Genomic DNA, 17,416 nt, shown 5'->3' on the forward strand with positions numbered 1-17,416 from the left:
TCAGTCTTTATATAATTAAGCAATGGAATTGATATTTGGTAAATGATTTTAATTGACAAGCATTCACTAAAGTTCTGGACTTAAAACTGTAGTCTACATTCATATTTCAACAGCTCAAAGATTTTTTGATGAGTGTTTCCTGCTGGATCTGAAAAGTAACATAGCTATTAAGGCGAGGTCTAGGATTTTGTCCCAAACAATAGGGTGCAGATGCATGGAAAGAGCAATTGCAGAGGTGTAAATTAAATTAATTTAAAATAATATCTTAAAACAGAAAAGTTATCTTTGAAAAACATGAGCACACGCTATATTTTGGGATGGTATATAGTGACTGAGATGAGAGAAGACTTTTAAAGCATTCTCCCTCTTTGTGAGGGATTTCCTCTGTTCAGCATCCGTAACTGCTGTGTAATCAGAGTCCATTTGGGAAGAAAATTCCTTCTATGTTGATCAGACTGTATTTAATACATCTAGTCTCAGTGAAACTCAAAAGCAATGTCTACCAGTAAAGTTGAAATTACTTCAATAAAACAACATCGAATCATTTGATGGGGGTAGCAAAATAGTATTCTTTACATCTCAGAGAATGAAACAACTCTTTGAATCTAGGAAACTGAATAAAATTCTGGCTCTGTAAGTTTATATGGCTCTGTCTGTTAGCTTTCTTTGTGGCCAGGATTTCACCCTTGAGCTCCTCTTCAGGTAACGTTGTTACTTCTAAAAGAATTGGACATATTGCGCGTGTTTGCATTTAAACAAAGGAAGGTCATTTGGGCTGTGATTAAGCAAATGGTTCCATTTATTTAAATGTCAGTAATCTACTCTATTCTGAAATAATTTATTGGTGAATAGCTAGGAAACTAGTCACATGCCACACGCTTCTTCTATAGCTTAGAGTTCTATAATGTGAAATTAATGAAATTTTAAGTTTTGGCTATTTTATTATGACATCTGTTTGTTCACTCCACATGCTGCATGATCTTGTTGTTGACAATAAAATGTAGTCTCACTATCAGTTCATCACCACTACTTCTCATGATAAAACTTCCTGTCCTCATTTGGTTTTTTTTAATCCTTTCAGGAGAATCTGCAAACCCAGCTATAAGGAAACTAAGCAAGAGAACAGATACCTTGCAAACTGCTATCTGTGCATTTGTATTGGCAAAAATAGGACCTGCAAATCATTATTACTGTAGAGATAGTAGTGGTTGATAGCTGTTGGCTGAGTAGGACTCAAGATAATGCAAAGTTCGACTAATACTAGTCATGATACTCTATATGCCTGCACCAGAGAACAATCTTACGGGCACTGCAGTAGTTAATCTACCCATATTATAATTTTAGGCTCGATATAATAGCAGTGGATAGCAAATATTCAAAAATTTTTGCTGCTGTCCTTGGTGTTATTCTGGAATATATCTATTTCAGTGGCTCACATCAATGTTCAGCTTCTCGCAGGTATTACAGTTGCCAGGACAGGACACGTGAGGTTCGGCACTTCATAGCAGCGTTCGTGAGGGGAAGCCATCTCTTACCCTTCTATCAAGCTGGGTTTTTCTTCACTTTGATACAAGTGGGAGCACAACTATTAAGTACTTAAATAGCCTTTGGCCTCAGATGTCACGTATTGTAGCCTCAGTTACCTTCAGCTTACACAGATATTATCTCATGCCCTGCAAACTGTGCATGACTATACTAATGGTGAGGTCAGGTTTAAGGAACAGAAATTACTGCAACTGAACTAAAATGCAGGAAATCAAATTGACTGCATTTTGTGAAGTTCTCTTTCTTGTCCAACTTTTTGACTTTGAGCTTGGAGTACTAGGAAATTGAGTTTTTCAGTTAGAGCAAAACATAAGCTTTAATTTAAATTTTGGGTGTTTGAATGTTACATTAACCTTTCGTATCTCATTTATAGGTTAATGGTTATAGTTATCTTGAGTTGGAAGAGCAGATACTGCTACAACTGCCTTAACTTTGCCATCAAGCCATCTGAACAAGATGTTTGTACTGAAGCAATGAAATGAAGGTTCACTGAACTGAGCCTCTTTATTCTCTTTGTGTGTCTCCACATTGCATGCTGGCTTCTGTTGGTATTTCTGAAGTAGATTTCCTTCTGGTTTCCTATTCAAGCTCTATTTGTTAGCCTTTAGGTATCTCTGTATGGTCTTAGTTTTACAACAGAACTTAATTCAGAATGAATTAAGGTGAAAGAGCCCCAGTTTGTGGTGTGCTTAGACATACGCTATTTTAATGTACACAAGAATCAATTTGGTGGCAGGAAGCAGATAATAATGTTCATGTAGTAGTTCAAGAAGAAAAATGGAGGCAAATTCAGCTCGCTTAATACTTTCCATTACGTGTTCTAAAGCATTTTGCAGCTTTTTATGCAATTCATACTCACTGAAGTCTTCTGAGACCTCAAAGAATGTGACATACATAGAGAATAAAGAAGAATTTCACAAAAAAGAAGTCTTTGGAGTATATTTATATAAATTGCTGCATGTGTGTACTATATATTGCATACAAGTTTTATTTTAACATCATGTTCAGAGGATTTAGGTGATTAGCATAATGCAAATTGCTCATGTTCTTGTATCTTCGTATCATTAATTACAGCACCTGTAATAATTATTTGATTTTCAGGAAAAAGGCCTTTTAATGTAAATAATAATCCTCTGTAGCAGTCTAAATCACTTAAGCTTTTTTTTTCCTAGACATGGTAAAATATGTATGAATAATTAAAACAAAATGCTTTTAATCAGTTTATAATCTTTGCCATTCAGATATATTTAATTCTTGTGTAAATACACCATGCAAATGTATAACCAAACATATTGGTATCTTTCAACCTGAAAGATTTCTGCCAACTGCAGATTATATGGTGTAATACTTAAGGCAGTAAAGAAGTCAAAGCAAATCCTTTCTAGGGATCAAGGTTGTGGGGACAAAGACAAATAACACTTCACCATCTGATAGATTTGAAATTCTATTTTGCCCTCCTCCTCAAAAAAAAAAAAAAAAAAAAAAAAAGGTAAATTACAGTATGGTATAAATATCCAAATGAACTGAAATCCAGCATTACATACTTCTGATACAGCTGTCACTGGTTTTCAAAGCCGTAAAACACAGATATTAATGGAAAGTTGTTCCTTTCCATTTTACCAGACCTCCTGTAATGAGAACTAACATGAAATATTTCCTCTTTTTTTTTTTTTTTCTCTCATCTGCAATCTCAAACTTGATTATTTCTTCCCCGAAAAAACAATTCGGGGTGTGTGTGTGTGAAGGATTGGGGGGTTTTGTTTGATTTTAAGCCAAACACTCTTCTGATAAAAGGAAATGTCATTTACTCGCTTCCCATACCAGGTGGATTTTTTTCTTGAGGTCTCTCAGTAGTGCGGTGATCAAACCAGCTTTGAAGGTCGGGTTGTGAAATCAGACGAGCTTGGAGCCCGGAGTGTTGTGGTTGAAGGCAGCATGTGCAAGAGTCGCAAGGTGGGGGGGGGCGGGGAGCAATTCCAAAGCTTCCCTAAAGTCCCATGGAGTTTTGGAAAACAGAATTTCCTTGTTCATGGTTTAAGGCCCTGTTCAGAATTTAAGGAAAAAAAAATAATAATAATGTCTTTAATCTGAAAGTGATTTATAGATGAAGTACAGATTTATTTCCAGATAAATACCCTTTCCAAAGCTGATATATTATTAGTTTATTCCCATATTAAACCATCTTGTAAAGACTTTACAATAAACTTTTTCTTGGTTCAAACATGCCAATATTTCCTGGCTTCCTTTCGGGAAGAGGCACTTGCCCATCTCTTATTTGAGAGCTGCTGTTGAGTGCTACAGTCCACTTCTGTAAAGAGCTCCTATGGGAAAGTTTCTCAGGCAAAAAGAGCCTGAAAATGTTTCTTTTAACTGTTTATGTTTAGAGTTTTAGGAATGTGTAGGTGGAAATTCCAGTGTGGAAACTTCGAAACCCTTCAAAATTGAAAAGAGGTGTCTTGTATTCATTTGGCTTGGAGTCTAAAATAGTATTCATATAGCAGCTTTTAAGGGGGAGGGGGATCTTTAAATGGATTCAGTGGATGGAGCCTCGTCAGAACGCTTAGTCAAGAATTAAAGAATTGCTTGCAGATTTTCCCGGTGAGGATTAACATCTGCCGTAAGCGTCTCGCTGCCGCGGCACAATGGGGTCCTTCATGGGCGCTCGCTGCGCTGAGAATTTCAGTTTTTACTACGGGCAGCGCTTTGCCGCAAAGAGCGGCCTAACTGGATTTGCGTGTGTTAATGCTACTAAACGGGTGTAAAATGCAGGGGAACACCGCGAAGGCTGGGACGGCGCCTGATAAGCAGCTGCTGCTGAAGTTCGCTTTCTGTTCCTCCAGCAGCGCTCAACATGGCGACGGTTGGCATCGCTGTGGTTAACGTTTTCATCTCAAGAAACCTAAATCCTTCTGTTTCACACTTTGCTGATGGGATGTGGACTCCAAAATCAGTCAGATTGTCATAGGCAATTGAATTTTCTGTGTCATTTGTAGCGACTATTAACTTTCGCGGTTTAAAACCACTCAGATTTTTTGTTCTTCTGGTATATTTGGATTTATTCTCATTAAATAACCATGTCCCTTGGAAACGCTAATCTTCTTGCTCTCCTGATTAGAGCATCAAGATCTGAAATGTTAGACCAGTGCATAAAAACCTCACTAGGCCAGTACCTAAAAACTTACTCCTATTTGGAATAGCTATTTTAGCTGTATTAACAGAAGTCGAACAGCAGAACTGGGATCTGCACTACTTCTGTTTGGTTTTTTCCAGTCGTGTCAGCCTGACCAGGCTTCTGCGTTGTGTGTGCAGACCTGGCGACGCAGGGAGGTAGGAGGGTTTGGACGGGGCTTTGGGGAGCTCGGGGGGGGGGATGAAGTGACACACGTGATGCCGGCCAAAGACGACTGGCATCCGCGGGAGGTTGGATTGGGAAAGGCTGGCAGCGCTTGCAGCCTCTGCTTTGGGAAAGTCGTTCTCCGCGCTGTCGTGTGCGCGCAGAGGAGCTGTTTCGTAAGGTTGTCTGCAGGATTCCTAGTCACGGGAAAGCTTAGGTGACTAGGAGAGCTCTTGCGCCAGGACTAGGTGAGGCAAGTGCAATTGTAGTCTAGGCTCCTTGCTCCAGATCACCTGCCTGAAGCGTTGGTTCCCTTCCTCACCCAGAGCTTCCCTGCTGCGTACCTCTTCTTGCTGATGGCCACAGCCCAAGTTAAGCTCTGCTCAGAGATACTGTCTCCTACAAGTCTCTTTCTGTTACAAAAGAGGGTCAGAAGTTATTGTCATTTCTAGTGCCGTAGGAACTGTCTTGTCTTCCGTGAAAAAAAAAATTTAAATGGTTTTGGAACGTTTTGATGGTTACTTTCAGTGTGGAGAGATGATTGCAAGGAGATCCTCCTGTCACTTTGGCTTGTAGGCGCAGTGTCCGGTGGATGAAGAATTCAAAATAGTTTGAGAGTTCCAAAGAAATAAGGGAGGCGCTTGCAAATCTAATGTATCTCGTCTGTAAGCAGCTAGTACGGAACCTACTCCTACTCTGCGTTAGCGCCCTTGAGCACGATGGCGCTAGCAGCGTATCTGTAAAGGAGTGCAGCACAGAAACTTTTGACCCTACGTCAAGCTTGCTGGGACATTCGTCAGCCCAATGCAGTGCTCTGCGAAGCAGATGCTTATTTCATTCCCCCCCTCCCAAGCTCTTCTTACTAGCTGTTTTCTCACCTTTCAGGTAGGACTGTTTACTTGGGTAGTAAAGCCTTTTTTTTTTTCTCTGTCCCCTTTTTTGAGCCTCTCTCTTTGTGGTTGGAGTTTTAACTTTTATAGAGACCTAAACATGTTTAGTTATGTACACACACTAGAAGTCTGGGTATGGCCAAGCCTCCCGGTGTGTGTGCAGTATATACCAGTGCACATTAACGTGTGCTGAAAGGTGGCAATCTGGTTGCTCTGGAGTTTCAGTAGAGCTGCATCTGTACCAGCCCTGTGATTCTGGAGATAAAATCCCCTTCTGTTAGGCTTTTACAGGCCTACGCTCTGTGGAGCGCGGGCACACACGCACGCCACTTCCCCTTCTTGATTTTTCCAGGTGTAGGAAGAGAAGCTCTGCGCTGAGCTAGAGTGGATGTTACTGTCTGAGCTTTTTTGCAGGGATATGCATAAAAGGAAAATTCTTGCTACCTACAGCCACAGAAGTTAGTATGGGCATCAACTACTGTTCGATGAAGGATGGGCTCCATGACAGACTTCTCATAGAAACTTCTGTTCTGTCACACGGGTAACAAATGGATGGGCACCCAGCTCAGCATTTGGGGTACTGAAACAGAAATTGGAATGATAGCACCCAAAGGCAACCCACAGTGAAAGACTGGTTTTAGTCTAAAGATAACTTTCCTCTCTAGCAAGGAAAGTGTTTTTAAATTGTCCAGTCTGGTAATTGATATGTAAATTGAATTACTATATGCACAATTCCCAAGGGAAGCAAGGCTCTGTGCAGTCATGCTGTGCATGTGTGTTTTTGCTTTCTCCTCCTAATTCTGCATCCTCTTATCTTTTAAATCACTGGTTACTCTCGGTCAGATTTGACTGAGGAGCATGAGTCTCACTAAGTTCCTACCCAATTTCTTGAAAAAGATAAGGCAGCTGGATAGAGAGGAACATAATCCTGCTACAGTTAGACTGTTGTTTGAGCTTAACCCTTAATAAATCTTGCACAGTCTGCATCTTTCTATCGATCTCACATTCTCTCACACACGTTTACAACTTGGCTTCCTTAGTTCCACTGCTAGCAGATTAATGCTACTTTACTAGTGGCTTCACCCCCATGGGAAAACCTGTTGTTTGCAGAGGTAGTTTTGGTAACCTGGTTAGAGGTTCCAGCAGAGGGGATGTAATTTGTCGTCGAAACACCAGACAGAATCCTCTGTCTCTCTTATCTGCTATCAGTTTGTGATATGCTAAAAACCAGTATCTCTTGTTTGATTTTTAGAAACTGAAAAAATTCCTGTAATGCGTGGACAGTGGTTTATTGATGGTACATGGCAACCTCTGGAAGAGGAGGAAAGTAACCTAATAGAACAAGAACATCTCGATCGTTTCAAAGGCCAGCAGCTCCAAGAGAACTTTGATATGGAAGTATCAAAACCTGTAGATGGGAAGGAGGGTAAGATTGCTTGGATCTTTTTTTTTTAAACTATGTTTTTTGGATGGTTGGGGCCTATTTTTCTCAAATAAGAATGTGTTCTGTGATGATTTTCCATTCTGCGAATGGGGAACATTGCTACAGGCTTCAGCATGCTCTCCTATTTTCCAGTGCATGTTGATGTTTTAGAATTTCCTGCTACAGCACATTTGATGAGCACTTTGTAAAAATGAATTCACGGATAAACTTCTTATTCCCATTTTGTTTTATGTTTCATGATATCTTTCTATTGTGTTTGAAAATCTCGCGCAAACCTGAAATCTCTCTGTGCATCAGGAAGAGTGTCAGTGTCTGTTAACTGGCTCTTAGCTCTCTGGCCAGTGTTCCTAATTCTGCCCTGCAGGGAGTATCAGTCTTACAGATCACATTTCGTTTTCCATTCTAATTCAATCTGTGGCTTTATTAGTGTTCAGTATGCTAAATCTTAGGCATTCGTTCTGTTATGGAAGTCCTTGCATTTTAACGACCAGGTTGAGGATGTTCAGTTGACGTTCTTAGGAATCTCAAATGCATTTAGCATTTTTAAGAATAGCCTGCTGCAGTTGAATCAGTTGCTCTGGGTAAGTACACACGCACAGTGGAAGTTAATATATTTGACTTTCATGCCTCAGTTATACTTACTGGTTGTCAGGTGTTGAACTTCCACAAACCAAGAGCTGTAAGTAGAGTCCTCACAACATACTTTAATAGTGGTGTAGTTGTTACCCTTTCGAAGGCAACTCTTTAAACTATAAATTGAAAATATTTTGTACAAAACAGTTATAGAATACAGGAGTGCATCATCATTGGCCCTGGGCATGAAAGATTTCTTATGTTTGAATTATGTATCACATAAGTAAAACCTTGTTCATAATTTAGAAGCAAGACAGTACTCAGGGTAGTTCTGTGATTACTGTAAGGAAAACCAGAATATCATCTGTTGACTTAAGGAGATTTTTCAACAGTATAGGAAGTTAAGTTCCTAGCTTCCTCCAAAGCTAGCGAAGACTCTGAGTTATTTTTTTATTTGCAATAGATCAAAAAAATCTTTTCCTCTGGCCAAGCTTACAGTATAGTCTTCTGCTATAACAGCTCTGTCAGGTAGGTGCAAAAAATAGTGTGATCCATGTGCCACAGCAGTCTGCCAGTACAACCCCCTTTTGAAAAACACTTTTACCTGCATTTCTATGCTTGCATTGATTTATTGTTTTAGTGTACTGACACAAAGCTCAACATTGTTAGTACAACTGCAACCCCACTGTGAGTACAGTGCTGTCTACAGTAGAATAGTATGCTTATAGTTGGAAAGCACATCTTTTGTAGCTGCTGAGTGCTTCCAGCCTTTGGTAGCTTCACTTTAGATGGAAAGAAGGAAGGCTGTCTTGAGCTGTATTTGGATTTTTCTCATCAAGTGAGAATGGAGTTCAATTTTTTTTTTTTTAAGTCTGGTCTGTGGAGCAGAAGCTGTCAAATTTGAGGTACGAAAGACTGTAGAGAGTAGTGAGAAACATATGGATCCCTGCTATTTATGAAAAGATAGAAGACAGAAAAAAAACTCTGAATCCAGACACCTGTGCTCTCTATGAAGCTGAAGCCAAAAAAAATAAGTTATATGTGCAGTCACTTCGAAATGGAGTGCATGTTAAGCCATGAATGACTTTAAATAGACTTTTTGTAGTAATAAGGGAGTCATGGTAAAATTATAATTAACAGTAGGTGTAAAAAGTTGTTTGGTCATTATAGTATGTCTCAGTACATCTCTGGTCAGCTGACACCCTTGATTACTGCCTACATACAGCACTGGGGAGAAACTTGGGGACTGTAATGTCATCACTGGTGATCTAAATGTTATTATTTGGAAAAGTGTTGAATTAAGTGTATAAATTCCTTAAATCCATTGTTGCTACAGTTTTTTTTTGTAACTAACTGCTTCACTAAATAGGATTTGATCCCATTAAGATTTATAGGTAGCTGTTTAAGACCAGTGGAAGTTGAAATAAACCTTTAAATATCACTGGAAGGTGAAGTGGCTATATGCAATTTTATGATAAAGCACTGTAATTAATGAAAAAACTAGCAATCTTATGTAATTCCCCGGAAAAAGTTTAAGACCTCTGTAATGAAGACTCTTATTACTTAGACATAATTATTTTGTTACGTGAGCATGCCAGGGTATGTTGTAAATAATGAAAAGCTAACCCCTCTTGTTGTCTAGTGAGTATCAACAAGATGCTTGTCAAACTTGTTGGTTCTCAGTCTGACCCCAGGCATGCTGCAGATGGTGGCAGTAGGCTGAAAAGCTGGAAGCCAGAAATCCTTCATTTTTACGGTAAACAGGAATTGATTTAGTTCCATCCTGTTTTGAGTCTTATTCAGCCTACAAACTTGGGGCAATATATATGCTGTAATTTAGTATCCAAGACTTAGATTACAATTGGCTTGCAGCTTCATCTTCCTCCTCCTCTTATTTCTTTTTCTTTGAAAACCGTTTCTGCAGAAAACAGAACTGGGAGCAAGCTACTAGCTGTTTAGCAGACTTGGCTTTTGAGCAACCTGTCAGTGCATTGCTTGCAACAGAATCAGCTTACTTAAGTGTAGGCCAAGTGATACTGCTTGCTGTCTGTGTGTGGTGTGGAATGCACTTCAGGAGGATATCTTTCCCTCTACAAGCATGAGTCCTCACTCCAATGATTTATTTTCTCAATTCTGTTCCTGGATTTAAGCATTTTAACAAGAAAATAAGTATGCTTTGTCCAGAGCATCTATTGATGATAGGTGGTGTTTGGGACCACAGGAAGTTTTAAATCCTGAAGCTAACAGAACAGCGTATGATGATATTTAGGTGAATGACTTGTCAAATTCTACTGTCCGTCAGGCAGCATGGAGACCACCGCTTCGGTGAAAGAGTTAGGAATCCCTCAGCGGGAACAAACTGCCTATAGGAGCATTTTGGTTTTCACCCTTATAAGGTATTTAGTATCATGCCTTGCAAAATTAACTGTGTTTATGCTGTTTGATACAGCTGGCTCCTCTCGCTGTCTACTTCTTTTCAGTGGTCTGCTGAGCTCTTGGCTTCAGCAGTGGCATGACTTTCACAGCTAAATTATTTGTTATGGCAGAACAGAGAAGTGGGATAGCTTTCTTTCTTCTTGGGACTGTCTGAGCAGACCTTCAGCTTTGCAGTTTCCAGTTGACCTGGATTTAGCTCCCAGAAAGCCATGTTTTGTTGGAGTTCATAGGCTAGATTCTCAGTTACCAGATCTCTACATGCTACTTATCAGTCAAATGTCTTTGAGACTTCTGGATGTGGTTCTAAATGTGTCGGCATTTTACACTTGTGAGAAGCCGGTTACCTGGATCAGAGATTTCTGAAGTGCAGCATGCGTACTAGATGTTGGTGATATGGCACCTGGCTCCCCAGACCACCATAGACCAGGCATGTGCGCAGGCAAAGGGAGGGACTCCAAGGGCATGAGCCTCGCTCCTCATTGACTGTCAAGGGTGCTCCCTAGATGCTTAAAGCCAAGCCGCAGGAATGCTGCTGGAATACAGTGGCAAGGAAATGCTGCAAGGACGTTGTCCGTCTCCTCCGCAGCTTGACCACGCTCCTTCACATCCCATCGCCCTGGGGTCTGCTTTGATACTGACCTAGTTCCAGACACATTTTTCAATTTTAACCGTTGGTTTTAATTGTTGATAGATACAGGAAAAGGATATTCCTTCTCTGTCTTTTAAAACAGAGTGATGAGTAGAGCTGCAGGAGAAAACCAAACTTAAGATGAGCCCTCATCAAAGGAAAAAGGTGTTGGCTGCATTTCTTTGACAGTTTTTTTGTGAAAGTGAATGTCTGCAGCCTCTGCTTGAGATAATGCAGACCACCAACATAAAATCAGCAGATTCAGGAAAGCATCTTCTAGCTTGTCATTAATTTAAACAATTTTACATCATTTTTGAGCAAAATGAGAATCATTATGTTGTCATTTTGTGGCTGTATTTAAGAGTAAAGCTTGATGCTTGTCATTCAGTCAAATCTAAAAACAGTCAAATCTTTGACACCTTAAACCCCCAAATGAGATGCTACACAGCTGTAACGGCATGTGTGGGTTTCCAGGTTTGTGACTTGTTTTTCTGCTGTGCTGCTGATATGTGGACAGTGGGGGGGTTTTTAGGCCCTCTAAATTGTTTGTCCAGTACTTGTTTTTCATCCAGGTAGCACTAGGTTTTTTTGTATATAGACTTTGCCCATCCTTCTTAAGGAAGATTTATTCTTCAGACCTAGCATACATAAATTCATATCCACATGGGCTGTAAGGTGATATTTTGAAATAAATTCCTAGGTTCAAAATTCTAACTATTTGGTATAACCTTCAACCCTTAAAATATGAAAATACCTTGGTGATTTATTTGAGAATGAGTTTTCTGATGTTTTTCTGCAGAAATATTAACCTTTCTTGTCCTGTATATACCCAGTGATTCTCTATAGAATTCTACAATAAATAATATATTTAAATATTTATGGGAAAGACCTAAGTTATCACACTTGTTCTTTGGAGCTGTATTTCAGGTGAAAACATTTTGAAGGAAAAATAAAAATGGTAACATAATACATTGTTAGCAATCACTCAGCTGAAAATATACAAAATAATACAAGGTCTGAAAATGGCTTTTTATGCTTCGCAAGGCAGATGATGAGTTCAGAACTTATCTGTAATAGTCTATCAAAGCAGCAGCATTCGCTAGTTCTCCAATTTCAATAGTATCAAGGCTATTGTAAGAGAAGCAAGACCCTAAACTCAGACCACAGCAGCATCTCAAAGGGACTTAGACCAGATATTTTGCTAACAGTTTAACCAGAATAACAGCAAAGATGTTCAGACCAGGACTTCCTTGAGGAAGGGTCACAGTAGCTCTTTCAGCGTTGATTTTTCTCTCTTGCTGTGTGTCTGGAACCCGCATACCCTTGCTATGAGTTTCTGTAGCACAGGGGAGAGGTAATTTGGTAGGTCGTAAAGCTGCACTTTTGCTTTCTGTGCAAGGAAGCCGGAAGCCTGTGGTAATAGTATCGAAGAGCAGGGCAGGAACAGCAAGTGCTCAGCGTGCTTCTGGGGAAGTAAAGGCAACCACTGTAGGCTGGTGTGAGGGCTAATCTGATGCTTCCATTCAAGACCACAGAGCAGTGGTTCAAAGGGTAGGTCATAAACTAGTCTCCGTTATAAATGTTATCTTCTAACAACTTTTAAGGTTTGCTACCTTTATTTTAAAAGTATTTGGTTAGTTAGTGTCATACGTGGTTGAATACATCTCATCTGTTGCTACGTGATTTTTCTCAGGTCTATTATTGTAATTAGGATGAAGTGAAGCTGGAAGTTGCACGTATGTGATAGTAGGCAAGGAATAGACATGATTCATTACGTTTTCACAGAAAATTTGTGAAATCTTCATCTGTGGAGATACTCAAAATTCAAATAGAAAAGGCCCTGAGTAACCTGATCTAAATCTGAAATTTGAAGCAAATGTTGATTACATGGAGGATGGTATCTGATGACCTCTATCAAGTCCTTTCAGTGTAAATTATTCAGTGGTTATTCTATGATTCTTTGATATCTGTTCAGAAATGGAGAAGAAAAGTCCTGTAAGTCATAATCAGAATGAGTTTTTGAGATGCACCATTTTTGAAATTGCGTATGTTTGTTGTTTTTCTTGTTACGGATTTTCAGTGTGTGGTCAGATGCCATAATAATATTAAAAGCTGGAGTGGAGTTGATTTGTTTTGCCTTAGATTTTGGATTTTTCTCTGTTAATAAATTTATTAAAGTAACTTTACCAGCAGTGACTAAAGTTAACACAGAAGCACAGAAACACTGAGCTTGGCAGGGGACCTCTCGAGAGCATCTTGTCCAGCCCTCCTCCAAGGAGGGTCAACAACAGCAAGCTGCTCATTTTATTGTGGAAGGCACCTTCCTGTGGAAGTACAAACCAGGGTTAAGAGTAGGATATTTTGTCCAATCTAACTTGTTATGCTCTCGCAGTCTTTGGGGAAAATAATAGACCTATGCTTAAAGTTAAGGAGTTTGGTTATTTAAATATTTACGGTATATATTTAAGAAGGGTTACTGTGTTCTACCCTATACAAAATAGTATGTTTATGCTTTTAAACACACTAATGCAAAGGCACTCAGTAAGACTAGTGATTACTCTGTCAATTTTCTTTTACTAACACCTTTAGCTTGCCGCATTCATGATGTCCTTACCGTTTATGAAATGGAAAAAGTTAAATTTGGCTGATGTGATCTCACGCTTTTTGCTACAAAACCGTTTTCTAAATGTATATGCTTATTCACTAAAATGTCAATTTTCTACAAAAAGTAATACTAATGAAAAAAAATGACATCCCTTTTAAAAATTTTACTTTGAAGCTCAGTGTTTTTACTTTTAGTTCTCTACCATCTCCCTCCCTTCTCCCTCCCTTCCTTGTTCAAATGGAGAGGATATAAGGAGAATTCAGATGCTGCATGTCTTAAACGAAAACGTTCCCAAGGTACAGTAATTGTAGATTTCTTTCTTGTAGTACTCCTGGTTTAGGAAGCTTTAAATTCTAGTTTGCTTATACCAGTTAAATGTGCTAGATTTACCCACTTCAATTTCTTGAGCTACATTCATGCCGTTTCCTTCAAAAGGGAAGGAAAAGCATCATAAATCCTAGAAAAAAGTAGAAATGCTGTGCATCATAGAGAAAAGTAGATGCTAACAGTATCATGCAGTAATCCATGTTATAATTGTTTGTGACTGTCATGAAAAGCGTAAACATTGATCTCTTACACTCTTACTGTGTGGTTTGGCTTTTTCAATAAACTAAGAGCAATGTGTTTAAAATTGTGGAAGGCCTGATGTAAGATAAATTATGCTAGAGAAGGAATGGGGAGATTGAATAAAGAGTTTTACACTATGTGATGTTTTGTTTTGCACTTTTCTGGGTAATACATGCATCATGATCTTTTAATTTTATGTTGTAAATTATTTCTACTGCAGCTTTTGTATCAGTACTGGAATGGAGTAAGACTTTGGGCATGTGATATAAGAAAGGAAGACTGTCTAGAATACATGATCAAGGCTACTGTGTTGCAGAAGCAACCTTGAATTTTACAGCAGTTCATGTTGTACAAATTCATTTCAGAAAGCGGGAGTAGATCTTACAGGAGCCATTAATGATTGCAGAAGGCTCAGAAGTAGTTGGCCCTAATCTATCTGTGCCACTGTTAAAACCAGTAGAAATTAAACTGTTACTGACTTCAGTGACTGTGGAACTGGACTTCTGAAAACTGCATGCTCGATTTACGTTGTAAATGCAAATGATAGGTTTAGAGGGTTTTTTTTTTTTTTTTTTTTTTTTTTTTTTTTTTTTTTTTAGCCCATATAATATCCTCTTAGCTCCTGGGGATATTCTGAAGTTTGAGAACTTATTTTGACATACGTGAATGTTTGCCATTTGACTTTTTTTGATTACACTTTTCTTTAATTGGATCCAAAATACAAATGCCTGCAATCAAAATGTTGAATACTAAACCTTTTCCTGCCACTTCTTAACCATGGAACTCAAGTCTGTTCAAGGTGAATAGATATCATTACAGTTCTAAACAGTAAGAAGAGCCATGTGTCTTTGCTTCGTCTTTAGATAACTGTTTTTATCCTGTGTTTTCCATGTGCACAGAAAATGATGTTGTGTAATTTTGCTCAAATAATGCTCAGTTGTAGTTTTGAATGTGCTTGGATTGAAAGTTGGTGCTTATATAACAAACCATGACATTCATGAATTGAAAGATGATAAAGAACAATATAAAAATGACAGCAATGTGAAACAGCCCAATTTATTAAGAGCAATAGCTTTCCTAATGGTTTTGCATTTGTCTTGTAAATAGAAATTGCTTTAAAATCTGCAGCTGTGCCTCAAGTTTCCATACTGGAACTTTAATTATTTAAAAAATATTAATAGTGGCCAAATTATGCTCTCAACTCTGGGTATAATGTGTCAGATTTTTGTTTAGAAACTACTGCTCAATGATTTCAAAGCAGATTTAGTCAAAAATACTTGAATAGAGAAAGCAGGAAAGGATTTCAAGCAGTATGTATCCGTTCTGATTGCTAGCTCTAACTGGAATGATAGTTCCTTTCTTAGAGATGGAGATAATATCAGCTCTACCACTTCAAAGATTGCTTCCTTCAAGATTGATTTTGACTTGAGTATAGTCAGAAACGAAAGGAATCACCCCATGCTTTGGTCTTAGAAGATAGATGAAAGTATCAAGTAAAAACCAAATGCTTACCTTAAAAGGTATTTAATTTTAAATCATCAGCCCTATGAAATGTCATGTTCAAGTATCCATCTGCCACTTCTGCTGGAAGCGCTCAGCTCCTCAAGTGTTCGAGGACTGGTTGTGCTGGCAGTACATGTACACTGTGCACATCCCCACTTTTCCATGCATTTTATACTGTGAGCATAAAGGTCGGTGCAAGCTTTCTGATCTCCAGCTATTATTCAATTATTTTGCCTCAGGATGAGTCTAATACAGATCAGCTTTTTCAAGGCTTTAGGAATACATACTTTATATTCTCTTTTTCCTTTTCTCTTTCCCTGTATTTAAACTTTTTAGAGGGATTTCAAAGCACGCATGGCTCTATAGTGTGTCCTTCAACATAAGCATTTTTGAAAAACAGTGCAAGAGTATAAGTTAGGGATTTGTTCTCCACAAGTGAGAATAATTCATGCAAGGTAGGAAAAATCCATGACCTTTTGGTATATTCTTTGTGATAGAGTGAGCTAGCTTTATTCCAGGCAAATGTCTGAGGAGCACTCATCCCCAAATCACTGTTCTTCCAACCCTCGTAAGCAACTCAGTCATGGGCCCCTCTCAGCCTCTTCTGCGTGCTTTGGCCTAGAGACTGTTGTGATGGTCCCGAAGGTATTAGACTCCCATTCCTCTGCTGTCGGCTTCCTCGGGAGCGTACTGTGAGGGGTGTTTTACAGAATGCAGATGGAATAGGCCTCTATGGGTAAGGTGCTGCTAAATGATGCCTAAAGACTACAGTCGTCATGAATTTGGGGACAGGGGAGAGTCCACCAAGGTTAAAGGAAGCCGTGTGCCTGTGCCGCTAGCCTGGTTGCCCCTTTCAGTGTATCGCTGTTGGGCTGACTTTGGTGCCAGGTCTGAAAGAGGAAGTTTTGCTGGGAGTTTCCTTTCCCTCTCCAGTTCTGTACTTAGACTTCTGGTCATGGCCCCATCTCTGTTCCTACAAGGGAGTTTAGGAAAAAAACCCATTTGCTTGTTCAGTGAATACTCGCTAGATTGCTTCTTGCTCTCGCCAGTCATTAGCCTAAGCTACCACATCTGCTCTTTGGAGTCACACTTGACTTCCTTTCCTGTTCCTTGCACTGCCAGTGTAAAACTGCAGTGTAGTTCTGTTTACTTTTTGTGAATCAGTTGTTTAGCATAATAGAGGGGTAATTCTTTCCTAATGCCCATATTTCTTAGAGACTTGGTTTAGTTTTTAATCAATCTGTTAGGTCTGTGTGCCTTGGCAAAGAAACAAAAAAAAATACTGCAGGAGAAAGGTCTCAACATTTAGCTCAGCGTTGGTCTTCTGTACTGTAACAGAGTTAAAATCAGAAATCATGATGGCTCAGGCTTTGCCAGAGTGTATTTAGAAGAGCATAAAAAATTAATTTGAGTGGCCTCAAGTAGAGGATGAGCTAAATTTTCACTTTTTATGAAGAAGAAAAAAAAAAGCCTTTTCTGTGACTGCAGGCTTTTTAGCATGGCTTACAGACACAGTTAACTAACACATTTGTCATAGGACTACTGCTGCTAATTTTCAGCTCTCCTAAATGTTACATGTCTCATGTTAGATGAGGCTAAAGCAGCAGATTTCCAAATCTGGGTGAAATCCAAATTACTAGTCAGTACAGCTGCAATATTGTTTTGCTCACGCAAGTCCCAAGCTTAAATGAGAGATTCTGACTTCCCTTTATAAAGTATCTGCTGTGCTTAATCCTGACAATCGAGCAATGTATCATGAGTTTGGTCCGAGAGTTCAGCCAGTTCCAATCTGGAAAATACACTAGCTGCACAAAGACACTACAGCTCTTAGTGGCTTTTGAAAGACCTAGATTCTGCTCTGTGCCAGAAATTACTCATTCAGAGGCTTTTT

General features: G+C 39.1%; 1 protein-coding gene across 2 annotated transcripts in view; it reads left to right on the forward strand.

The window, feature by feature from the left end:
- The window catches only part of DDHD1 (DDHD domain containing 1), a 65,719-nt gene that overhangs the window by 8,329 nt on the left and 39,974 nt on the right, over positions 1-17,416 (forward strand). Inside the window, exons 2-3 of one of the 2 annotated variants that reach the window (XM_062576520.1) lie at positions 7,022-7,195; positions 13,650-13,751. In XM_062576520.1, the coding sequence (XP_062432504.1) occupies positions 7,022-7,195; positions 13,650-13,751 (276 nt within the window). The remainder of the gene's footprint in view (positions 1-7,021; positions 7,196-13,649; positions 13,752-17,416) is intronic. The other variant, XM_062576521.1, reaches the window with a different exon arrangement.

Source organism: Rhea pennata, chromosome 5 (genome assembly GCF_028389875.1).
Source record: "Rhea pennata isolate bPtePen1 chromosome 5, bPtePen1.pri, whole genome shotgun sequence".
Classification (NCBI taxonomy): domain Eukaryota; kingdom Metazoa; phylum Chordata; class Aves; order Rheiformes; family Rheidae; genus Rhea; species Rhea pennata.